General features: G+C 42.8%; 1 protein-coding gene across 2 annotated transcripts in view; it reads left to right on the top strand.

Moving 5' to 3' along the window:
• IFT172 (intraflagellar transport 172) overlaps positions 1-24,321 on the top strand; it is a 42,001-nt gene that overhangs the window by 11,984 nt on the left and 5,696 nt on the right. For both annotated transcript variants that reach the window (XM_067703405.1, XM_067703404.1), the window contains exons 15-35: positions 579-691; positions 1,685-1,852; positions 10,245-10,381; positions 10,614-10,721; positions 14,632-14,716; positions 15,003-15,095; positions 15,678-15,755; positions 15,993-16,241; positions 16,422-16,500; positions 16,700-16,820; positions 17,013-17,157; positions 18,205-18,294; positions 18,887-18,984; positions 19,161-19,296; positions 19,382-19,498; positions 19,838-19,980; positions 21,572-21,665; positions 21,827-21,891; positions 22,084-22,264; positions 22,506-22,615; positions 22,737-22,866. In XM_067703405.1, the coding sequence (XP_067559506.1) occupies positions 579-691; positions 1,685-1,852; positions 10,245-10,381; positions 10,614-10,721; positions 14,632-14,716; positions 15,003-15,095; positions 15,678-15,755; positions 15,993-16,241; positions 16,422-16,500; positions 16,700-16,820; positions 17,013-17,157; positions 18,205-18,294; positions 18,887-18,984; positions 19,161-19,296; positions 19,382-19,498; positions 19,838-19,980; positions 21,572-21,665; positions 21,827-21,891; positions 22,084-22,264; positions 22,506-22,615; positions 22,737-22,866 (2,540 nt within the window). The remainder of the gene's footprint in view (positions 1-578; positions 692-1,684; positions 1,853-10,244; positions 10,382-10,613; positions 10,722-14,631; positions 14,717-15,002; positions 15,096-15,677; positions 15,756-15,992; positions 16,242-16,421; positions 16,501-16,699; positions 16,821-17,012; positions 17,158-18,204; positions 18,295-18,886; positions 18,985-19,160; positions 19,297-19,381; positions 19,499-19,837; positions 19,981-21,571; positions 21,666-21,826; positions 21,892-22,083; positions 22,265-22,505; positions 22,616-22,736; positions 22,867-24,321) is intronic.

Below are 24,321 nucleotides of genomic sequence, written 5' to 3' on the forward strand. Positions count from 1 at the left end.
ACCCTAGCCAACCTTGAGTGGTCTGTTCTAAGCATGACTGTTTCTTATATTGCCTATGAAATTCAGACCAAACTAATATTCATCGTCTGCACTGACCAGCCTAACTTTAGTTAGAGGTTCCTCCTATTTTGTCTGTGTGCCTTCACCACTCTTTGTCCCTAAGTGTTCTTATATCACTGCCAGTCAGATATGCAGGTAACTCCTTGGAGCACGTATGATCACCAGGGTCATTTCGTTCATCAGCTTTCTCTCACTGGTGTGTTTGCTCTAATTGTGGTTCATCATGAGAACAGAAGCCAGTTGCTCCATAGTTCTGACCTGCTCTGAGACAACTCCAAGAGTCCCAGAGAAGAATCACATTTCTTGATGAGTCTGGATCTTTTGAGTTAATAACTGCAGAGTTAAACAAAACCTCTATAATTTTAGAAGAAATACAGCATCTTAGCAAAGTTATGTTGTACTGCCCATTTACATTCCTGAGTGACATTCTCTAGACTAATGCAACATTCTTAAAGCCAGACTTTCACAGGCCACCTCATACCTTGTATGTGATTAACCCTGTTTCCTTTACTCTCTAGTGGACCTGATTGGTGGCTACAACATTGGCACCATCAGCCATGAGAGCCGTGTGGATTGGCTGGAACTTAACGAGACTGGGCACAAGCTTCTCTTCAGGGACCGGAAACTTCGTGTGAGGAGGGTTGCTAAGGCCTTAGCCATAGACTGGTCCATAAAGAATGTGGTACTAGCTGCCAGCAGGGACTGTGGGAGGCAGGATAGGACATAATTTCTTGGGGCTATGCCATTAGCATAGCAAAAGGCACAGAAGAATCAACATTCTTTGTATCTGCTATCACCACCCATCCCATTTTACCCTTCAGGAGGCTGTGTCATGATGGCACCGAAGTCAAGAGAGGAATTTGGGAGTTGATGTCTCTCTTAATATTCACAAATCATATTTGTGAAACATCCTCATGAAACATCCTTACGCCTGCATTCCTCTTCCTCACGCCTAGCTGACCTTAACCCACACCTACTGCTCCAGTGCTCTTCAGCTACACTTATCTGATGGCACTGAAGCTGGCTTGAGGACAGTCTCCCCCTAGCCCCTTATTGATTCTGATCTCAATATGGTACCACCAAAGAGTTCAACCTCAGGGGCAAAAGGGACTCTCTGGTGATTTTTTGTTTCATTTTCATTGTGATGCGAAAGCCATCACAAATTTCCAGACCATTTAATTTGACTGGTGCCCTTACTTGTGTAATCCAGGCTGGTAACTCTGGCCCAGAGTTATTCTAAGAATGAAAGTCTGGGACTTCCCTGGCGGTCCACTGGTTAAGACTCCACACTTCCACTGCAGGGGGTGCAGGTTCGATCCCTGGTCAGGAACTAAGATCCCACATGCCTTGCAGCGCAGCCAAAAAAAAGTCTGACCTTCACCTAACTTAAATTCCTAGAGTGTAGACCTTTGCTCTTTTGATCATCTCTTATTTGGCCAGAGTCAGAATATGTCAACTCAGCATAAACTTGAAGGGATTATGGTTGAAGATGAGTAAGCTTTGAAATTTAGCATGTACGTGACTGGTGGGTTAGCTCACCACATTTCACCATTAGGAAAATTGTCAAGATGAGAAGACACCCATATCTCCTTTTAATTGTGCTATCTACTTCTTCCTCCTTCAGTTGCACCTATATGATATTGAAAGCTGCTCTAAGACAATGATCCTCAACTTCTGCTCCTACGTGCAATGGGTCCCAGGAAGTGATGTGCTGGTAGCTCAGAACCGAAACAACCTGTGTGTGTGGTACAACATTGAGGCACCTGAGAGAGTCACCATGTCCTCTATCAGGGTATGTTGACATCAGGGCACCTCAGCCATAGTGTTGAGCTGATTAATTAGAACCTGAGTCGGCTCTGAAGTCTGCTTGGTTTCTCTGCCCACCACTCATAATCTCTTTAATGGAGTTGGCAGGTGACACTTAGACTCCTTCCCACAGTGGACCAGGCCCCAGAGCCATCCTTGTTCAGATTCCTGACATTATATTAGACCCTTGGAGTATGGGTCTCTATTATAGTGGGAATTCACCAAGTCATAACATGAAGTTCCCTTAGGCTGGAAGATCCCCAACAGGAGGAGTAGTTCCATATCACCTCCTTGTGTGCTGATTCTCTGGTACAAAAGCCATTCATAGTTCCATTTTTTTAAGACTGCTGATCAGACCCTCTCTCCTATCCCATAACAACGTCACACACACAAGTAATATTCCAAAATCCGGGAGGAGCCTATGCAAACAGAGAAAAGAGGCCCCTATGGTAGGCTAGGATGACTGGTGTGGGTGTGGGTAGAGCACTTGATACTTCCTTTTTGTTCTTTCTATATCTCTTTTTTTCTCCTTTTTTGCCTCATTTTAGACTGATTGAGTTTTTGTGGGGGGATTGGGGGGTTGTCCTTTTCTAAATACTCTGAAGAGTATTTAGAGTACTCTTTAGATCAGAAGGTTATACATCCTATTTCTATAGCAGTTACCCTTAAAAGTTCACCATGTATTTAAATTAACAAAGTCTAAAGTTAATCAGCATCTAACCGCCCCCCCCTGCACTGCAAACAATACAAGGACCCTAAAAGATTAAATGGGATTACCTCCCCTTTGCCACTGTTGTCTAGTATTTTGGTTCCCTTCTGTTATCCCCAAAGTTAGACATTGTTATTTTATACACACAAAATTTGTATAGATTTACCGTCATAGTGCCAGTTTCTCTGTTCAACTTTTCCTTTTTCATTGCTGATCTTCTCTCTGGAGTTACTTTTCTTCCTCTTCTTGAAGAATATCATTTAGAAGTTTCTTTTTTTTTTCTTTTTGAATTTTATTTTATTTTTTATACAGCAGGTTCTTATTAGTCATCCGTTTTATACATATTAGTGTATACATGTCAATCCCAATCTCGCAATTCATCACACACACACACACCCCACTTTTCCCCCTTGGTGTCCATACGTTTGTTCTCTACATCTGTGTCTCTATTTCTGCCCTGAAAACCGGTTCATCTGTGCCAATTTTCTAGGTTCCACATATATGCGTTAATATACAATATTTGTTTTTCTCTTTCTGGCTTACTTCACTCTGTATGACAGTCTCTAGATCCATCCACGTCTCTACAAATGACCCAGTTTTGTTCCTTTTTATGGCTAATATTCCATTGTATATATATACCACATCTTCTTTAATCCATTCGTCTGTCGATGGGCGTTTAGGTTGTTTCCATGACCTGGCTATTGTAAATAGTGCTGCAATGAACACTGGGGTGCATGTGTCTTTTTCAGTTATGGTTTTCTCTGGGTATATGCCCAGTAGTGGGATTGCTGGATCATATGGTAATTCTGTTTTTAGTTTTCTAAGGAACCTCCATACTGTTCTCCATAGTGGCTGTATCAATTTACATTCCCACCAACAGTGCAAGAGGGTTCCATTTTCTCCACACCCTCTCTAGCATTTGTTGTTTGTAGATTTTCTGATGATGCCCATTCTAACTGGTGTGAGGTAATACCTCGTTGTAGTTTTGATTTTCATTTCTCTAATAATTAGTGATGTTGAGCAGCTTTTCATGTGCTTTTTGGCCATCTGTATGTCTTCTTTGGAGAAATGTCTATTTAGGTCTCTGCCCATTTTTTGATTGCGTTGTTTGTTTTTTTTAATATTGAGCTGCATGAGCTGTTTATATATTTTGGAGATTAATCCTTTGTCCGTTAATTCGTTTGCAAATATTTTCTCCCATTCTGAGGGTTGTCTTTTCGTCTTGTTTGTAGTTTCATTTGCTGTGCAAAAGCTTTTAAGTTTCATTAGGTCCCATTTGTTTATTTTTTATTTCCATTACTCTAGGAGATGTATCATAAAAGATCTTGCTGTGATTTATGTCAAAGAGTGTTCTTCCTATGTTTTCTTCTAAGAGTTTTATAGTGTCCAATCTTACATTTAGGTCTCTAATCCATTTTCAGTTTATTTATTTATTTTTTTTCAGTTTATTTTTGTGTATGGTGTTAGGGAGTGTTTTAATTTCATTCTTTTACATGTAGCTGTCCAGTTTTCCCAGCACCACTTATTGAAGAGACTGTCTTTTCTCCATTGAATATCCTTGCCTCCTTTGTCATAGATTAGTTGACCATAGGTGCATGGGTTCATCTCTGGGCTTTCTATCCTGTTCCATTGATCTATATTTCTGTTTTTGTGCCAGTACCATATTGTCTTGATTACTGTAGCTTTGTAGTATAGTCTGAAGTTAGGGAGTCTGATTACTCCAGCTCTGTTTTTTTCCCTCAAGACTGCTTTGGCTATTCGGGGTCTTCTGTGTCTCCATACAAATTTTAAGATTTTTTTGTTCTAGTTCTGTAAAAAATGCCACTGGTAATTTGATAGGGATTGCATTGAATCTGTAGATTGCTTTGGGTAGTATAGTCATTTTCACAATATTGATTCTTCCAATCAAAGGACATGATATATCTCTCCATCTGTTTGTTGATTTGATTTCTTTCATCAGTGTCTTATAGTTTTCTGAGTACAGGTTTTTTACCTCCTTAGGTAGGTTTATTCCTAGGTATTTTATTCTTTTTGTTGCAGTGGTGAATGGGATTGTTTCCTTAATTTCTCTTTCTGATCTTTCATTGTTAGTGTACAGGAATGCAAGAAATTTATGTGCATTAATTTTGTATCCTGCAACTTTACCAAATTCATTGATTAGCTCTAGTAGTTTTCTGGTGGCATCTTTAGGATTCTCTATGTACTGTATCATATCATCTGCAAACAGTGACAGTTTTACTTCTTCTTTTCCAATTTGCATTCCTTTTATTTCTTTTTCTTCTCTGATTGCCGTGGCTAGGACTTCCAAAACTATGTTGAATAATAGTGGCGAGAGTGGACATCCTTGTCACGTTCCTGATCTTAGAGGAAATGCTTTCAGTTTTTCACCATTGAGAATGATGTTTGCTGTGGGTTTGTCATATATGGCCTTTATTATGTTGAGGTAGGTTCCCTCTATGCCCACTTTCTGGAGAGTTTTTATCATAAATGGGTGTTGAATTTTGTCAAAAGCTTTTTCTGAATCTACTGAGATGATCATATGGTTTTTATTCTTCAATTTGTTAATATGGTGTATCACATTGATTGATTTGCATATATTGAAGACTCCTTGCATCCCTGGGATAAATCCCACTTGATCATGGTGTATGATCCTTTTAATGTGTTGTTGAATTCTGTTTGCAAGTATTTTGTTGAGGATTTTTGCATCTATATTCATCAGTGATATTGGTCTGTAATTTTCTTTTTTTGTAGTATCTTTGTCTGGTTTTGGTATCAGGGTGATGGTGGCCTCATAGAATGAGTTTGGGAGTGTTCCTTCCTCTGCAATTTTTTGGGAGAGTTTGAGAAGGATGGGTGTTAGCTCTTCTCTAAATGTTTGATAGAATTCACCTGTGAAGACATCTGGTCCTGGACTTTTGTTTGTTGGAAGATTTTTAATCACAGTTTCAATTTCATTACTTGTGATTGGTCTGTTCAGATTTTCTATTTCTTCCTGGTTCAGTCTTGTAAGGTTATACCTTTCTAAGAATTTGTCCATTTCTTCCAGGTTGTCCATTTTATTGGCATAGAGTTGCTTGTAGTAGTCTCTTAAGATGCTTTGTATTTCTGCAGTGTCTGTTGTAACTTCTCCTTTTTCACTTCAATTTTATTGATTTGAGTCCTCTCCCTCTTTTTCTAGACGAGTCTGGCTAAAGGTTTATCAATTTTGTTTACCTTCTTAAAGAACCAGCTTTTAGTTTTATTGATCTTTGCTATTGTTTTCTTGGTTTCTATTTCATTTATTTCTGCTCTGATCTTTATGATTTCTTTCCTTCTACTAACTTTGGTTTTGTTTGTTCTTTCTCTAGTTCCTTTAGATGTAAGGTTAGATTGTTTATTTGAGATTTTTCTTGTTTCTTGAGGTAGGCTTGTATTGCTATAAACTTCTCCTCTTAGAACTCCTTTTGCTGCATCCCATAGGTTTTGGATCATCGTGTTTTCGTTGTAATTTGTGTCTAGGTATTTTTTTATTTCCTCTGATTTCTTCAGTGATCTCTTGGTTATTTAGTAATGTATTGAATAGCCTCCATGTGTTTGTGCTTTTTACTTCTTTTTCCTTGTAATTGATTTCTAATCTCATAGCGTTGTGGTCAGAAAAGATGCTTGATATGATTTCAGTTTTCTTAAATTTACTGAGGCTTGATTCGTGACCCAAGATGTGATCTATCCTGGAGAATGTTCCTTGTGCACTTGAGAAGAAAGTGTAATCTGCTGTTTTCGGATGGAATGTCCTATAAATGTCAATTAAATCTATCTGGTCTATTGTGTCATTTAAAGCTTCTGTTTCCTAATTAATTTTCTGTCTGGATGATCTGTCCATTGCTGTAAGTGAGCTGTTAAAGTCCCCCACTGTTACTGTGTTACTGTTGATTTCCTCTTTTACAGCTGTTAGTTGCCTTATGTATTGAGGTGCTCCTATGTTGGGTGCATATATATTTATAATTGTTATATCTTCTTCTTGGATTGATCCCTTGATCATTATGTAGTGTCCTTCCTTGTCTCTTGTAACATTCTTTATTTTAAAGTCTATTTTATCTGATATGAGTATTGCTACTCCAGCTTTCTTTTGATTTCCATTTGCATGGAATATCTTTTTCCATCCCCTCACTTTCAGTCTGTATGTGTCCCTAGGTCTGAAGTGTGGGTCTCTTGTAGACAGCTTATATATGGGTCTTGTTTTTGTATCCATTCAGCCAGTCTGTTTCTTTTGGTTGGAGCATTTAATCCATTCACATTTAAGGTAATATCAATATGTATGTTCCTATTACCATTTTCTGAATTCTTATGGGTTTGTTTTTGTAGGTCCTTTTCTTCTCTTGTGTTTCCCACTTAGAGAAGTTCCTTTAGCATTTGTTGTAGAGCTGGTTTGGTGGTGCTGAATTCTCTTAGCTTTTGCTTGTCTGTAAAGCTTTTGATTTCTCCATCGAATCTGAATGAGTTCCTTGCTGGGTAGAGTAACCTTGGATGTGGGTTCTTCCCTTTCATCACTTTAAATATATCGTGCCACTCCCTTCTGGCTTGTAGAGTTTCTGCTGAGAAATCAGCTGTTAACCTTATGGGAGTTGCCTTGTATGTTATTTGTCATTTTTCCCTTGTTGCTTTCAATAATTTTTGTCTTTAATTTTTGTCAATTTGATTACTATGTGTCTCGGCATGTTTCTCCTGGGGTTTAATCTGCCTGGGACTCTCTGCACTTCCTGGACTTGGGTGGCTATTTCCTTTCCCATGTTAGGGAAGTTTTCGACTATAATCTCTTCAAATATTTTCTTGGGTCCTTTCTCTCTCTCTTCTCCTTCTGGGCCCCCTATACTGCAAATGTTGTTGCATTTAATGTTATCCCAGAGGTCTCTTAGGCTGTCTTCATTTCTTTTCATTCTTTTTTTCTTTATTCTGTTCTGTGGCAGTGAATTCCACCATTCTGTCTTCCAGATCACTTATCCATTCTTCTGCCTCAGTTATTCTGCTATTGATTCCTTCTAGTGTATTTTTCATTTCAGTTATTGTATTCATCTCTGTTTGTTCTTTAATTCTTCTAGGTCTTTGTTAAACATTTCTTTCATCTTCTCGATCTTTGCCTCCATTCTTTTTCTGAGGTCCTGGATCATCTTCACTATCATTATTCTGAATTCTTTATCTGGAAGGTTGCCTATCTCCACTTCATTTAGTTGTTTTTCTGGGGTTTTATCTTGTTCCTTCATCTGGTACAAAGTCCTCTGCCTTTTCATTCTGTCTATATTTCTGTGAATGTGGTTTTTAGTTTCCTGCGGAATTGTAGTTCTTCTTGCTTCTACTGTCTGCCCTCTGGTGGATGAGGCTATCCTACAAGTTTCTTTAGTGAAAGTCTTTTTTTTTTTTTTTTTTTTTTTTTGCGGTACGTGGGCCTCTCACTGTTGTGGCCTCTCCCGCTGCGGAGCAAAGGCTCCAGACAGACACGCAGGCTCAGCGGCCATGGCTCATGGGCCCAGCCGCTCCGCGGCCTGTGGGATCTTCCCGGACCGGGGCATGAACCCGTGTCCCCTGCATCGGCAGGCGGACTCTCAACCACTGCGCCACCAGGAAAGCCCTAGTGAAAGTCTTGTGATGATAAACGTTCAGGTTTTGATTATCTGAAAATGTTTTTATTTAGAGCTTTGCTCTTGAAAGGTACTTGGACTCAGTACTGAATTCTAGATTTTTATTTGACTGTGTTGGGTCTTCATTGCTGCACATGGGCTTTCTCTAGTTGCAGCGAGTGGGAGCTACTCTTTGTTGCAGTGCACGGGCCTCTCATTGCAGTGGCTTCTCTTTGTTGCGGAGCATGGGCTCTAGGCGCGTGGGCTGCAGTAGTTGTGGTGCTTGGGCTTCAGTAGTTGTGGCACGTGGACTTCAGTAGTTGTGGCATACGGGCTCAGTAGCTGTGGCTCACGGGCTCTAGACCGCAGGCTCAGGAGTTGTGGCACGCAGGCTCAGTAGTTGTGGTGCACGGGCTTAGTTGCTCCGCGGCATGTGAAATCTTCCCAGACCAGGGCTTGAACCCGTGTCCCCTGCATTGGCAGGCGGATTCTTAACCCCTGCACCACCAGGAAGTCCCCCCTGTTCTAGATTGACAGTTATTTTTTCTTAGCCTTTTGCAAATATTGTCCCATTGATTGACTTCTTTTGTTCTGACAAGATTATTAATAGCCCTTTCTATATAGGTGATCTGTCTTTTCTCTCTGGTTGCTTTTAAAATCTTTTTTTAGGCATGTTGAAATTTTACCACAGTGTGTCTAGCTATAAATTTCTTTTTACTTATCCTACTTGGTATATATTGTGCTACCTGTAATTGTGAGTACACATATTTCTATCAGTCTTGGAAATTTCCCAACCATAATCTCTTTAAACATTGCTTCTTCTATCATATTCTCCAGTCTCTCCATCGAAACTCTAATTAGGTATATGTTAGATTTCTTGTTCTGTCTTCTGTACCTTTTTAACCTGTCTTTCATATTTCCTTTCTCCTTCTCACTCCATGCTACATTCTGGATAATTTCTTAAGATACATCTTTTAGTTCATTAATTCATTTTCATCATTGTCTAATCTGCTATTTAAACCATCTATTGAGTTTTTTACTTCAAAAATTAAATTTTTCATAAGGTTTTATTTGGTTCTTTCTCCAACGTGACTGACCATTTTTGATAGTCTCTTGTCCCTTGCTTAACTTTTCATTTCATCTTTTAGGTCTTTAAACATCTCACACATAATTATTTTATATATCATAACTGTCTTTTTTCATAACTATTATTTTTGATATCTGAGACCCATGGAGGTCTAAAACTGTTATTTATAGGTATTGTTTACTCATTTAACTTTTTGGTTAACTGTTTGTTAACTTATATTTTGGTACTTTTTTATTGTGAACTCATGTTACATTGAATGTAATCTTTTGGAATCCTGAGGGCCTCAAATAGGCATGTTTTCGTCCAGAGATGATTTGTGTTTGCCTCTGCAGGAATCAGGCATATTAATGACCTGTACCCCTTTGGTTCCCTTTACTGAAGAGAGGATCCCCAGTTTAATGAGGGAACCTTAGATTTGGCCTTCCCATCCTGCTGGAGGACCCAAAGTTTATTCTCCTAATACTGTGTTTGCCTTCAGGGCAACTGTATTCTTCCTACTTGCTCACCTTCCATTTTTTCCTGCTCATGTTTTTTCGGTTTTAGCTTACTGACCTCTTTCTCTCTTGCTTTCTTTTTGTGGGGACGGGGGAGGGAGTAGGAAGCATTCCTAGTGGTTTCTTCAGTTGAACCCAGCAATATATTAAGAAGTATGTTCAAGTTGAATTTTAACAGGAGGGCCTTTAAGAATACTGAGAAAGAGTACTGCTGGCAGTACTGCTGGCAGTAGCAGAAGTGGATGTCACACTTTGTCAACTTATCCCTAGCCATTAGTGCCATCATAGCTATGAGTGTACTTTAACCCAAGGATATTACCATAGATAGGGAATTTTTATCTGCCTGAGAGAAACTAAATGTTAGAAAAACAGGGGCCACTGTAATTCCCTCAGTGTACGAGCAGTAGGGTTGAATGAGGGTGGGTCTTTTCTGCAGTTGAGTCAGTGGAAATGCTAACTTGGAATTCTGGTGGGATGGGGGTGTTGAATTTTTACAGGGTGATGTTGTAGGTCTGGAGCGGGGCGGGGGAAAGACCGAGGTGATGGTGACTGAAGGTGTGACTACAGTTGCCTACACACTGGATGAGGGCCTTATTGAGTTTGGAACAGCTATTGATGACGGCAACTACACCAGGTGAGGGGCTAGACTGGTAACCAGCAAGGTGGTGGGAAATTCTGGTTCTGAGGACCTGGGATGGATAGTAAAACTGACCATGTCTAAAAAGAACGTGGTGTCCTGGGAGGAGATTAGACAAAGAGGACAAACAATTGCCTGCCCCCCTCCTCTCCTGTCCCATCGCTAGTATTCCTCGGTGTCTTCCTGACCCTGGACTCATTCCTTGTGCTTTGCTTCCTTCCCTCTCCAGGGCAGCAGCCTTCTTGGAGACTCTGGAAATGACCCCAGAAACAGAGGCAATGTGGAAAACCTTGAGTAAGCTGTCACTGGAAGCAAGGCAGCTACACATTGCTGAGAGGTGAGTTGGGCTGTAGAACCAAGGTGCCAGGCAGCTAGGAGGGAGGGATGGCCACGCAGGTATCTTCCCCGTGGGCTGCTCCTCCCCAGTGTTAAGGCAGCACTTCCCTTCCCATGCCAACAGATGTCATAGAACCCTTCCGTGGTACAGTTATTCCAAACATCCTCCCATCCTAGATTATGAGTATGTCTTTTATTTATTTTTTTCTAAATTTTTATTGGACTATAGTTGCTTTACAATGTTGTGTTAGTTTCTTGCTGTACAGCAAAGTGAATCAGTCATATATATATATATATATACATACTCTTCTACATTTCTTTCCCATTTTGGGTAACCACAGAACATTGAGTAGAGTTCCCTGTGCTATGCAGTAAGTTCTCATTAGTTATCTGTTTTATACATAGTAGTATATATATGTCAGTCCCAATCTCCCAGTTCATCCCACCCTTCCTTCCCCACTTGGTAATCATAAGTTTGTTCTCTACATCTGTGACTCTATTTCTGCTTTGCAAGTAATTTCATCTCTACCATTTTTCTAGATTCCACATATAAGCAATATTGTATGATATTTGTTTTTCTGAGTTACTTCACATAAGGGTGTGTCTTTTATTGTTGTCATTCCCCAATCTTGTAACTAGGTGCCCCTTCAAAGTTTTTAATACTCATACCCTACAATCCACGTGTTGATCTGTATATTCCAGGTGTTGTATAGGAGTGTAATTTATAGGACAAACATGGGACTCCAGACTCTCTGATTTCAAATCTTGGCTCCATTTACCAGCTGTGTAACTTGAAAGAGGTTAACTTAACCTTCCCAAGCCTTGGTTTCTCCATTTGCTCTATGAAATGGGGATGATAACAGAATTTACCCTGCAGGATGGTAAAGAAAAATGGCAGTGGTAGTGGAGAGCAAATGAGAGGACCTGTGCGAAGAGCACAGGTTGGAAGTGCTCTTTAAAGGTCAGCTGCTGCTATTTTGCCGAGGAGTCATCCTTGGTCCCTTTTTTCCCATCCCCTCACAGATAGACTCTCAGCAAGTCCTAGGGACACTGATCCAGGGTCTTCAAAACATATCCTGAAAATTAATGCACAGAAATCTCTTGCATTCCTATACACTAACAGTGAAAAATCAGAAAGAGAAATTAAGGAAACACTCCCATTTACCACTGCAACAAAAAGAATAAAATACCTAGGAATAAACCTACCTAAGGAGGCGAAAGACTTGTATGCAGAAAACTGTAAGACACTGATGAAAGAAATCAAAGAGTATACAAACAGATGGAGAGATATACCATGTTCTTGAATTGGAAGAATCAACATTGTGAAAATGACTGTACTACCCAGAGCAATCTACAGATTCAATATAATCCATATCAAACTACCAATGGCATTTTTCACAGAGCTAGAACAAAAAAATTTACAGTTTGTATGGAAACACAAAAGACCTCAAATAGTCAAAGCAATCTTCAGAAAGAAAAACGGAGCTGGAGAAATCAGGCTCCCTGACCTCAGACTATCCTACAAAGTTACAGTAATCAAGACAGTATGGTACTGGCACAAAAACAGAAATATAGATCAGTGGAACAGGATAGAAAGCCCCGAGATAAACCCACACACAAATGGTCACCTTATCTTTGACAAAGGAGGCAAGAATATACAGTGGAGAAAAGACAGTCTCTTCAATAAGTGGTGCTGGGAAAACTTCACAGCTACATGTAAAAGAATGAAATCAGAACACTTCCTAACACCATACACAAAAATAAACTCAAGATAGATTAAAGACCTAAATGTAAGGCCAGACACTATAAAACTCTTAGAGGAAAACTTAGGCAGAACACTCTATGACATAAATCACAGCAAGATCCTTTTTGACCCACCTCCTAGAGAAATGGAAATAAAAATAAACAAATGGGATCTAATGAAACTTAAAAGCTTTTGCACAGCAGAGGAAACCGTAAACAAGACAAAAAGACAACCCTCACAATGGGAGAAAATATTTGTGAACAAAGCAACTGACAAAGGATTAATCTCCAAGATATACAAGCAGCTCATGCAGCTCAATATCAAAAAAACAAACAACCCAATCCAAAAATGGTGGAAGTCCTAAGTAGACATTTCTCCAAGGAAGACATACAGATTGCCAACAAACACATGAAAAGATGCTGAACATCACTAATCATTAGAGAAACGCAAATCAAAACCACAATGAGGTATCACCTCACACCGGTCAGAATGGCTATCATCAAAAAATCTAGAAACAATAAATGCTGGAGAAGGTGTGGAGAAAAGGGAACCCTCTTGCACTGTTGGTGGGAATCTAAATTGATACAGTCACTATGGAGAACAGTATGGAGGTTCCTTAAAAAAATAAAAATAGAACTACCCTATGACCCAGCAATCCCACTACTGGGCATATACCCTGAGAAAACCATAATTCAAAAAGAGTCATGTACCACAATGTTCATTGCAGCTCTATTTACAATAGCCAGGACATGGAAGCAACCTAAGTGTCCATCAACGGATGAATGGATGAAGAAGATGGGGCACATATATACAATGGAATATTACTCAGCCATAAAAAGGAATGAAACTGAGTTACCTGTAATGAGGTGGATGGACATAGAGTCTGTCATACAGAGTGAAGTAAGTCAGAAAGAGAAAAACAAACACCATATGCTAACGCACATATTTGGAATCTAAAAAAAACAATACTGATGAACCTAGTGGCAGGGCAGGAATAAAGACGCAGAGAATGGACTTGAGGACCCAGGGGTTGGGGAAGGGGAAGCTGGGACAAAGTGAGAGAGTAGCATTGACATAGATACACCACTAAATGTAAAATGGATGGCTAGTGGGAAGCCACAGCATAGCACAGGGAGATCAGCTTGATGCTTTGTGACTACCTAGAGGGGTGGGATAGTGAGGGTGGGAGGGAGGCTCAAAAGGGAGGGGATATGGGGATATATGTATACATATAGCTGATTCACTTTGTTGTACAGAAAAAAGTAACAGAGCATTGTAAAGCAATTATACTCCAATAAAGATTAAAAAAAAGAAAATGCTAACAGATACAAGTATTTTGTACATGTGTACATGCATATATATATATGAACACAAAGTCAAATTCTATATGTTAAAAATAAAAAGTGATCCATGTGATTGTAAAAAAAAAAAAAAAGTATCCTGAATCTCTTATTTGTTCAAGTCTACTGTGTCCACCCTGGAATAGACCACCACCATCTACATGCTATTGCAAAGCCTCTTAATTAGTCTCACTGATACGGTTCTTAAACCCCTATGATCCATTCACCTCATAGCAGCTGAGGTAATTTTTTAAAAACATAAATTAGATTGTATCATTTTCTTGCTCAGAACCTTCCAGTAACTTACTATTGTACTTTGTATAAAACCCAAACTCTTTGCATGTCCTAAGGCCCCACAAGATTTGGCCTCTGCTTTCGTCTCATATCGGGTACTTGCCCATTAGTCTCCAGCCGCACTGGCATCCTTTTGTCCCTTTGAGTGTGCCAAGCTCACTCCTGCCTTAGGGCCTTTACACTAGCTTTTCTCTCCGCCTGGAATAATTTTTCTCCATCTTGTCATGATTGGCTCTTTCTTGTATTAAGGTCTCAGCTCAGCTCCCCAAACAGGTCTTCTCTGGCTACCAACTTAAGGAGTCCCCTTAGTTTTATTTTCCATTCTTTCAAATAATCTTTGTTTATTTGTTTACTAATTGTTTCCACTAGAAAGTAAGTTCCCTAAGAGCTGGGCCCTCATCTGTCTTATCCCTTTTGTGTCCCCAGTGGCAAGAACAGTTTCTGGCATATAATAGATGCTCAGTATATCTGCTGAACCAATGAATTAATGATGATTCTATTATAATATTACTGCTATTGCTTCCATACTATAGGTGCTTTTCTGCTTTGGGCCATGTAGCAAAAGCTCGATTCCTACGTGAGACCAATGAGATTGCAGATCAAGTGTCTCGGGAATATGCAAGTATTCTCCTGATTCGTTCAGTCTTTCAAGCTGAGATTTCTCCTGGTACTCAGCCCCACGACTCTTAGCTTTCCAGCCATAGCTAACTTCCTCTACCCTGCCCCCCACACCTCTACCTTCAAGTCAGACCATTTTGGAATTGCTTGCCAAACCTCGAGCCTCTAAGCCCCATGAAGGTTTTCAGCTTCCTAAGCCTTTTAGCCTCCATGTCTCTCTGGCCACACAGACAGAATGGCTCCCGTGGCACCAACAGAATAAGCAGAACCTCCTTTTTCCCCACAGGGTGGAGAAGGAACAGACTTTTATCAGGTCCGAGCACGTCTAGCCATGCTGGAGAAGAACTACAAGCTGGCCGAAATGATCTTCTTAGAACAGGTAACAGGAACAGAAGAACTGGATGGAAGAGGGGATCAGAGAGGGAAAAATACAGAGGCAAACTCAGGAGGAATGAGCACTGGTCAGCTGGGCTACCAAAGGTCTGGGGAGAACTTTCAGAAAGGTCTATACAGTTCATTTCACTCCTCCATAATTCCCTCCTCTGTGTTAGTTCTTACAATTACTTCTTTCTTTCATAAAAAGTCTGCTGTCTCCCCGTATACTCCGGAGCCTGTCTCTGCAATTCTTGTGCGTGGAGGTAGATCCAGATTTTGTGAGGCCCAAAGCTTATACAATTTGAGGAGCCCTCTTTAAGAAAAGTTGCTTTGGAAAAAAAAAAAATAATAAAAATAAAAATAAAAAAAAAGAAAAGTTGCTTTGGAAGGACCTGTGCAAATAAGGTGCCCTGAAGCTTAAGTTTCTTTTAGTTTCATACTAAATTCACCTCTGCTTGTGTATACGTAAAGGATGAGGCTTTCAGTCCACACAGGCTGGCATCTTAGCTGGGCTGAGGAGAGCCTGCTGATTTCTGACTCTCGTATCTTCCTGGTGTCCCTCTTTCCTCTGCCCGGGTTCCCCTAGAACGCTGTTGAGGAGGCCATGGACATGTACCAGCAGCTACATCGTTGGGACGAATGTATCGCTGTGGCTGAGGCCAAGGTACCAGTTCCATCTTCCCCACAGTTGTTCAGAACTCACTCCCACCAATATCAGAAACCTCCTCTTGTCAAGGAGACTGTAGGAACTGCAACAGGGCGGGGGCCGGGACCTGATATGGTGAGGAGTTAGGACACTGGTGACTGGGAGGGTTTCTGTTGTTAAAGTGGGATTGGAGAAGCCTGGGAAGCAGCAGGGCAGGAGGGATGTGACTCCTGGTCTTCTCTGTTGCGTGTCCAGGGACACCCAGCCCTAGAGAAGCTGCGCCAGGGTTACTACCAGTGGCTGATGGACACACAGCAAGAGGAGCGAGCAGGCGAACTTCAGGAGAGCCAAGGGGACGGGCTAGCAGCCATCAGCCTCTACCTCAAAGCTGGGCTCCCCGCCAAAGCTGCTCGGCTGGTGCTGACCCGAGAGGAACTGCTGGCCACCACAGAGCTGGTAGAGCACATCACTGCCGCCCTTATCAAGAGCGAACTGTATGAAAGGGTATGGATGGCTTCCTATTCCTGTCCCTTACCCCCAGGGCTCAGTGCCCCTTTCCTACCCAGAGGGGTCTTGGAGTGCATAGCCCTCCCTGACTGGTGGCTGATTCGCCTCCTTTGGGGGCTGATACTTGACTTTTGTGTAGTAAGGGTATCTCTGTAGTAATACGGAATGTGTTAACAGGCAGGTGATCTCTTTGAGAAGATTCGAAATCCACAGCGGGCCCTGGAGTGCTACCGTAAAGGCAACGCATTCATGAAAGGTACGAGCCACCCACAGCCCATCCCTCAGTGTTGTGGACTGCGGCCCAAACAGTCCCCCACACCTGTTCTGTGCCTCTGCTCAGGCTGACTGTCTTCAGTGCTCCTCCGTCCCTCCACTTCTCACCTGTATTCCATGCCTCATTTCTCTATCTCACTTCTCCTGAAGTCTGAGCTGAGTGCCCTCTCTGTCTCTGGCAGCGGTGGAGCTGGCTCGATTGGCATTTCCAGTGGAGGTGGTGAGACTAGAGGAGGCGTGGGGGGACCACCTGGTGCAGCAGAAGCAGCTTGATGCGGCCATTAATCACTACATTGAAGCCAGGTGTGGTGGTCTGGGGGTGCAAAGGACATTTGGGCATGAGATGAGAGGTGATGGGGAAAGTAAGGGTGCCAGGGCCTTACTAAAATAAGAGAGATCTCAAAATGTAGGTTGGAGTATGCTTGAGGTTTCCCTTTACCTCCATCTATTTTCCTCTTTCCTCATACATATTTACACCTTTCCCAACTATGCCAGGTGCTCCATTAAGGCAATTGAGGCTGCCCTGGGTGCCCGCCAGTGGAAGAAGGCAATTTATATATTAGATCTACAGGACCAGAACACTGCGTCCAAATACTATCCTCGTGTGGCCCAACACTATGCGTCTCTGCAGGAGTATGAGGTGAGGGAGAGCCCCTTTCTGCAGCCTAAAGCAATGCAGGACAGGATGAGGAGGAGGGAACCCAAAGCAAGAAGTGTTCCAAATCCTTCTTTCTGGGACCCAACAATGTCACCACCCTGAATGGGAAGAAAGAGGTTTACTTCCCCCATTTCATTCTAACATAACATAGACCCCCCTCCCAGACATATAAAGCAAGCCTCTAGCTCTCTTCCTGTGCAAGCATGAGTGATGCTTCATGGATAACTCCAACATTAGCAGGTGCAAACTAGTATACACAGGACGGATAAACAGCAAGGTCCTACTGTATAGCACAGGGAACTATATTCAATATCCTGTGATAAACCATAATGGAAAAGAATATGAAAAAGAATATATATATACACGTATAACTGAATCACTTTGCTGTACAGCAGAAATTAACACAACATTGTAAATCAACCATACTTCAATAAAAATTTTTTTAAATTAAAATTTAAAAAAAAGAATAGGGACTTCCCTGGTGGTGCAGTGGTTAAGAATCCACCTGCCAATGCAGGGGACACGGGTTCGATCCCTGGTCTGGGAAGTCCCACGTGCCATGGAGCAACGAAGCCTGTGCACCACAACTACTGAGCCCGCACTCTAGAGCCCACGAGCCACAACTACTGAAGCCCCCGCACCTAGAGCCCATGCTCTGCAACAAAAAAAGCCACTGCAATGAGAAGCCCGCGCACAGCAATGAAGACCTAACGCAGCCAAAAATAAATTAATTAATTAAAAAAAAAAGAAGAAGAACTCCAACATAGTTACAGTATAGAATTGCCTTGCATTGCAGAAACATGAGGCCCTCTTAAACTCCCACTGTATTGTCCTCATATTGTTTCAGGCTGGTCTTCTTTCAAAGCAGTAGAAAGTCTGAAACACCTGTAGTCATCTTGTCTTCTCTGTGCCTATAGGATAATGGTATCCCAGGCTCTGCTCCATCCCAGCTGAGGTTTGTTCTTTCCTCCTACAGGCTGCTTTCACTCTGATGCTCTGACCTTTTGCCTCTGCCTGTCTCAACCACAGATTGCTGAGGAGCTCTACACTAAGGGAGACCGGACGAAAGATGCCATAGACATGTACACCCAGGCTGGCCGCTGGGAGCAAGCCCACAAGGTAGGGAATGGGTGGAGTTCATGAGAAGAGAATTCCACCTTTGTGGTTATGTTGCCAGTTTCCTTAGTCTCTGATATCCCCACTTCGCTGGGTTCCCTGAAAGCTGAGGAAGAGTACCAAAATACAGTCTGGGTAACTTTGATCCCTAGCCATGGGGAAAGGCAAGGATGAAGAGAGGCCCTTGTTCCCAAACCTGCGATTCTGAACACAGCAGATGGGCCTGGGGGCTAGGGAATCTGAAATACCTCTGCTGAAGCTCTAGCCACACTGGTAACCATTCTCGCTTCTGCTCCCAGAGCCCAGTGGGTACAGTAGGAGTAAGGTAGTGGGAACAGGTGCCCCCAGCACAGGGTGTCTCTGACCCTCCTGCCTTAGCAGAATGTAGTTCTTACTCTGCTCATTATGGACTTGGGATTCCCTGAACTGACTAGGAGAGTGACACTAACCAAATGCCTGTGGTTGTTGGGAAGGTTCAGAGTTCCTGAGAAAACAGGCTCCCTTGAAGCCCCACTTCCCTGTCCGCTCTGCATTTCCCTCTGCTTCCCTTGGGAATTGGTGCCTGAAGCTACCCTGGCTCTGTGTGTCCACACAGCTGGCAATGAAGTGCATGAGACCAGAAGATGTGTCGGTGCTCTACATCACCCAGGCTCAGGAGATGGAGAAGCAGGGCAAGTACCGAGAGGCTGAAAGGTGAGCCGTGGCCCCAGGGGAGGTGTAGCAGGAGATGGGGCTTCAGGGCTAGAGGGAGGGATGGGGTCTGCAGATACGTGCCCTCTGCCCAGAAGGCAGTGACAGAAGCCCTTAGGAACGACTCTAGCAGCAGGAATCTGGGTCTAGGAGGCCGCAGGTATATCTCCTGTCCCCAGGCTATATGTGACAGTGGAAGAGCCTGATCTTGCCATCACCATGTTCAAAAAGCACAAGTTGTATGATGATATGATCCGCCTGGTAGGGAAGCACCACCCAGATCTCCTCAGCGACACACACCTACATCTGGGCAAGGTGAGCCCTCCTCCTGCCCCTGCCCATCTCTCCCCCAAACAGGCTCCATCTCCCCCTCTCTCCATCCTGATCCACCTCTCCCCAGGAGCTGGAGGCTGAAGGCCGACTACAGGAGGCTGAATATCACTACCTCGAGGCCCAGGAGTGGAAGGCAACAGTGAATATGTACCGGTCCAATGGGCTTTGGGAAGAGGCCTACCGGGTAAGGATTTCTTACCCTTACTGGATAAGGATGTACAGGGTTCATCCATCCCTCTTTCCCACTCTCAAGTAACTGTCTAATTCTAAACTGGTCATGGGTGTCTTTGAAAAAAGTCCACACCTACGCACAAAATTTCACATACAATTTTAATGGTTTGTGAACGACCTGAAATCCATCCTGGGACCCTAATCAGGTTAATAGACCCTGAAACTTAGCCCTCTTCCTACTGTTCTAGGAGAGGCACCTGATCTTTTTCCAAGCTGAGGTCAGGTCAGAGATGAGAAGGGAGCAGCCATGTACCCCTGTATTGGAGGATTGCCAAGTGGCTTTGCTTTTCAGGTGGCCAAGGCTCACGGAGGAGCTAATGCCCACAAACACGTGGCCTATCTGTGGGCAAAGAGCCTGGGAGGTGAGGCTGCAGTTAGACTGCTCAGTAAGCTGGGACTCCTGGAAGCTGCTCTTGACCATGCTGCTGACAACTGGTGAGGCCCCAAGCCTTCTCTCTGCTGGCCCCATTCCAGACAGAGCCTCTATATAGAGAAAGAAAATTGGTGTATAACTGAAAAGCATTTCTAGAGGCTGAAGCAAGAGTGAAGAAATGTGGTCAGGAGAGATCCTTGGAAGAACCCGACAGAGAGGCAAGAATGAATTAGTAACTCTGCTCCTGTTCCCCAGGAGGCTCAGAATGGTGTTTAATCTTTGGCTGTTCTAAGGAGAAAGGTGGAAAGAGAACAGCTTTTAAAGCTAAAATGCACTAAGCCAGTAACTTACTTCTGAGTAATGGAAGTGTGATTCCATTAAATGCAAAATGAGTTTTCTTTCTTTTTTTAAATTAAGTTAAATTAAATTATTAATTTTTTGAAGTATAGTTGATTTATAATATTAGTTTCAGGTGTCCAACATGGTGATTCAATATTTTTATAAATTATACTCTATTTAAAGTTATTATATTGGCTATATTCCCTGTGCTGTATGGCGTATTGTTGTAGCTTATTTACTTTATACATAGTAGTCTGTACCTCTTAATCTCCTAGCCCTGTCTTGACCTTCCTCCCTTTCCTCTCGCCACTGGTAACCACTAGTTTGTTCTTTATATCTGTGAGTCTGTTTCTGTTTTGTTATATTCGTTTGTTTGATTTGTTTTTTTAGATTTCACATATAAGTGACAACATACAGTATTTGTCTTTCTCTGTCTGACTTATCTCACTAAGCATAATACCCTCCAGGTCCATCCGTGTTGTTGGAAATGGCAAAATTTCATTTTTTATGGTTGAGTAGTATTCCATTGTATATATGTACCACATCTTCCTTATTCATTTATCTGTTGATGGACACTTAGGTTGCTTCCATATCTTGGCTGTTGTAAATAGTGCTGCTATGAACATTGGGGTGCATGTATCTTTTCTAATTAGTGTTTTTGTTTTCTTCAGATATATACCCAGGAGTGGAATTGTTGGATCATATGGTAGTTCTGTTTTTTAGTTTTTTGAGGAACCTCCATACTCTTTTCCCTATTGGCTGCACCAAATTCCATTTCCACCAACAGTGCACAAGAGTTCTGTTTTCTTCACATCCTCACCCACATTTGCTATTTGTAGACCTTTTTCGATGATAGACATTCTTACAGGTGCGAGTTGTTATCTCATTGTGGTTTTGACTTGCATTTCTCTGATGATTAAATGATTAGAGCATCTTTTCATGTTGACCATCTGTGTATCCTCTTTTGAAAAATGTCTATTCAGGTCTTCTGCCCAAAGTGAGCTTTTCTTAAGTAAATGTTAAGAACACCAGTAGTAATCCTGCATTGAGTCAGACTGCTACGGATAGTTTTACTTGTTTTGGGAAGATTATTTTTCTGCTAGTGTAGACGTGGCTCAGGAGGAGGTGGTCAGAGCACCAGAAGTCCTTCCTCCCTATCAGTGCTGTGCTCTCTGTGCTTCTCTATCATTTCATATTGATTGTCTTTCTTAATCTGTGCCTTTTCCTCCCCTCAATCCTTGCCCTCTGTTTTTCTTTTCCCCTTATAAAAGGAAGTATAGAGTAAGCAAACCTTATCTGCACCTTCCATTTCAGCTCCTTTGAATTTGCTTTTGAACTCTCTCGGCTGGCCCTCAAGCACAAAACCCCTGAGATTCATCTCAGATACGCTATGTACCTGGAGGATGAGGTATGGATGTGATTCTTCTCCATTGCTTTTGACTCTGACCACAGAGCCCTCCTTCCCCTCCCCTAGACCACTGCTGCCAGGCATTCAAACCTCCTGTCTCATGGCTGCCTGTGATGCCAATCTCTGTCTCATCATGTGTGGCTGCCTTTCTCTCCGTCTAGGGAAAATTTGAAGAGGCTGAAGCTGAATTCATCAGGGCTGGTAAACCCAAGGAAGCAGTCCTCATGTGAGTTACCCCGTAAATTCCTTAATCCTGTCCTCCCAGACTCAGCCCCAGGATCTTTCATTGTCATCTTCACCTTCATCTAAACCTAGTACCAATAAATCTTATACCCCCTCAGTGACATGGCTTTTTGCCTCTCATAGTGGAGGCTTCATTCCTGTACTCAGCCTCCTCTCTGTCCTCATCTGGGAGCAGGTTTGTCCATAACCAGGATTGGGAGGCAGCTCAGCGTGTGGCTGAGGCCCACGACCCTGACAGTGTCGCTGAGGTGCTCGTGGGGCAGGCCCGGGGGGCCTTGGAGGAGAAAGACTTCCAGAAAGCAGAAGGGCTGCTGCTTCGGGCTCAGAGACCAGGCCTGGCCCTCAATTACTATAAGGTGGGTCAGCAGATTCAGGGCCATGAGGGCAGGGTGAGAGGATGTGAGAGCCCACAGAGCACTACACTGAGCCTGGTACTGAGAATGATACAGGAGGTTAACACTGGGGAGGGGAAGGAGACAAAGAGGAAGGGGAACAGAAGTTCAAGGACCTAGGGATCAGTGGGCCATGGCACCTGAGTGGCACTGGAAAGCTGTCATGCCTGCCGCTAACCATCCTGATACCTGGAAATCTGAGCAGGAGGCTGGACTATGGAGCGATGCCCTGCGGATCTGCAAGGACTACATGCCTGGCCAGCTGGAGGCACTGCAGGAGGAGTATGAGCGAGAAGCTACCAAGAAGGGGGCCAGGTATGAAGCCAGGGGACCCGGAAATGTCGGCAGGGCTGGGGGTGGATGGTCAGAAGGTGTGCACAGAATCGGCCACGCTGCCCCTCCCCATTCCTGGTCACGAGCACACTCATCTGCACAGGGGCATGGAGGGACTGGTGGAACAAGCTCGACAGTGGGAGCAGGCTGGAGAATACAGCCGTGCAGTCGACTGTTACCTCAAAGTGCGGGATGCAGGAAGCAGCAGCCTGGTGGAGAAGTGCTGGATGAAGGTGAGGCTGCCACACCTGCCTGGCCCTATGCTTCCAGGCCCCCATTCACATCCAGCATTCCTTCTCAGACATTCATCTTTTTCCTCCTGTGTCTTTTTGTTTTCAATCAGGTAGCAGGTATCTACTGAGTGCTTGCTAGATGCTAGATCCAGAACCTATGAAGGCTATAAAAAGGGATATAACATAGAACCCGGAGAGCCAGAAATTGGGGGAAGGTAGACTAACATGTGGCTCAATTAGTTAATATCGCAACTTAGTGAAGACTGAAGTGTGTGATTCAAGTAGAGTTCAGAGAAGGGTGAGATCTCTGTGGGCTGGGGTAGGGGAGCCCTTGTGAGGGAGGAGGTAGGCCTGGGATCAAAGCTGGAAGGGCAAATCCAGACCCTGGAGCTGGGCCAGATGGAGGCCATGAAAAAAGCAGAGGCCCCTCGTCTACCCAGCAGCTCCTGAGAAGAAGCCTCTAGGAGATTAAGCCAAGCTAATATGTTTCATCAATTCTACGATAGATTCTTGGTGTCTTTGAGATAGGGATACATGTACATTTTAATGATGTGCCTTAGATGCAGGGAAATATGGTATTAGGAGTTATGAAGGGGTGAGATGGATCAGCCCCTGAATACAATGTTGGTGTGCTGATGCCCCTGCAGAATTTCCCTTAGGTTTGTGAGGCCTTGTAATTGAATAGCCCCTAGAAGTTGGAGGGGAAGGAAGTAGAAAGGACTGAGGACTATTTAAGAGAGTTTAACAGGTTTTAATCAAGTATTAAGCATCTTCTGTATCTTACTCTGGGGCATTGTTTACTCGGGTCTGTTCATGACTATACCTTCTTCAGATTAGTCAGAGGGTGGCTTCCTGGATGGGAGCACTTTAAGCCTTGAAGGGTTTGGCAGGTAAAGAAAGAGAGGCAAGGGGCTTCCCCGGCGGCCCAATGGTTAAGACTCTGCCTTCCAGTGCAGTAGGTGTGGGTTCGATCCCTGGTCGGGGAACTAAGATCCCACATGCCATGGGGTGTGGCCAAAACCTTAAAAAAAAAAAAAGAAAGAAAGAAAGGCAAGAATAGGTGGGGGAAGACCAGGAGGATTAGCATAGACTATAGCTAAACTGGACCATGTGGAAATTAAAATCTGGTGAGGATGTCAGCATCACAGTGCAAACAGAGTGAACTCATGGAACACTTGGGTTTTTAGAATTACTGAGTTTTAGGGTTAGAAGAGGTCTCCAAGGTCATCTAGACCAACACTGTCCAGTAGAAATATAATGCAGGCCACAAAGGTTTAAGTTATACATGTAATTTTAAAATTTCTAGTAGCCCCACATTCAAATAAGTATAAAGAAACAGGTGAAAATAATTATATTCTGTTTAACCCAATATATTGAAACTATTATTTCAACATGCAATCAATATAAAAATTTATCAAGGTATTCTACATTCCTTTTTTCATACTAAAGTCTTTG

This window comes from Pseudorca crassidens, chromosome 14, assembly GCF_039906515.1.
Source record: "Pseudorca crassidens isolate mPseCra1 chromosome 14, mPseCra1.hap1, whole genome shotgun sequence".
Lineage (NCBI taxonomy): Eukaryota > Metazoa > Chordata > Mammalia > Artiodactyla > Delphinidae > Pseudorca > Pseudorca crassidens.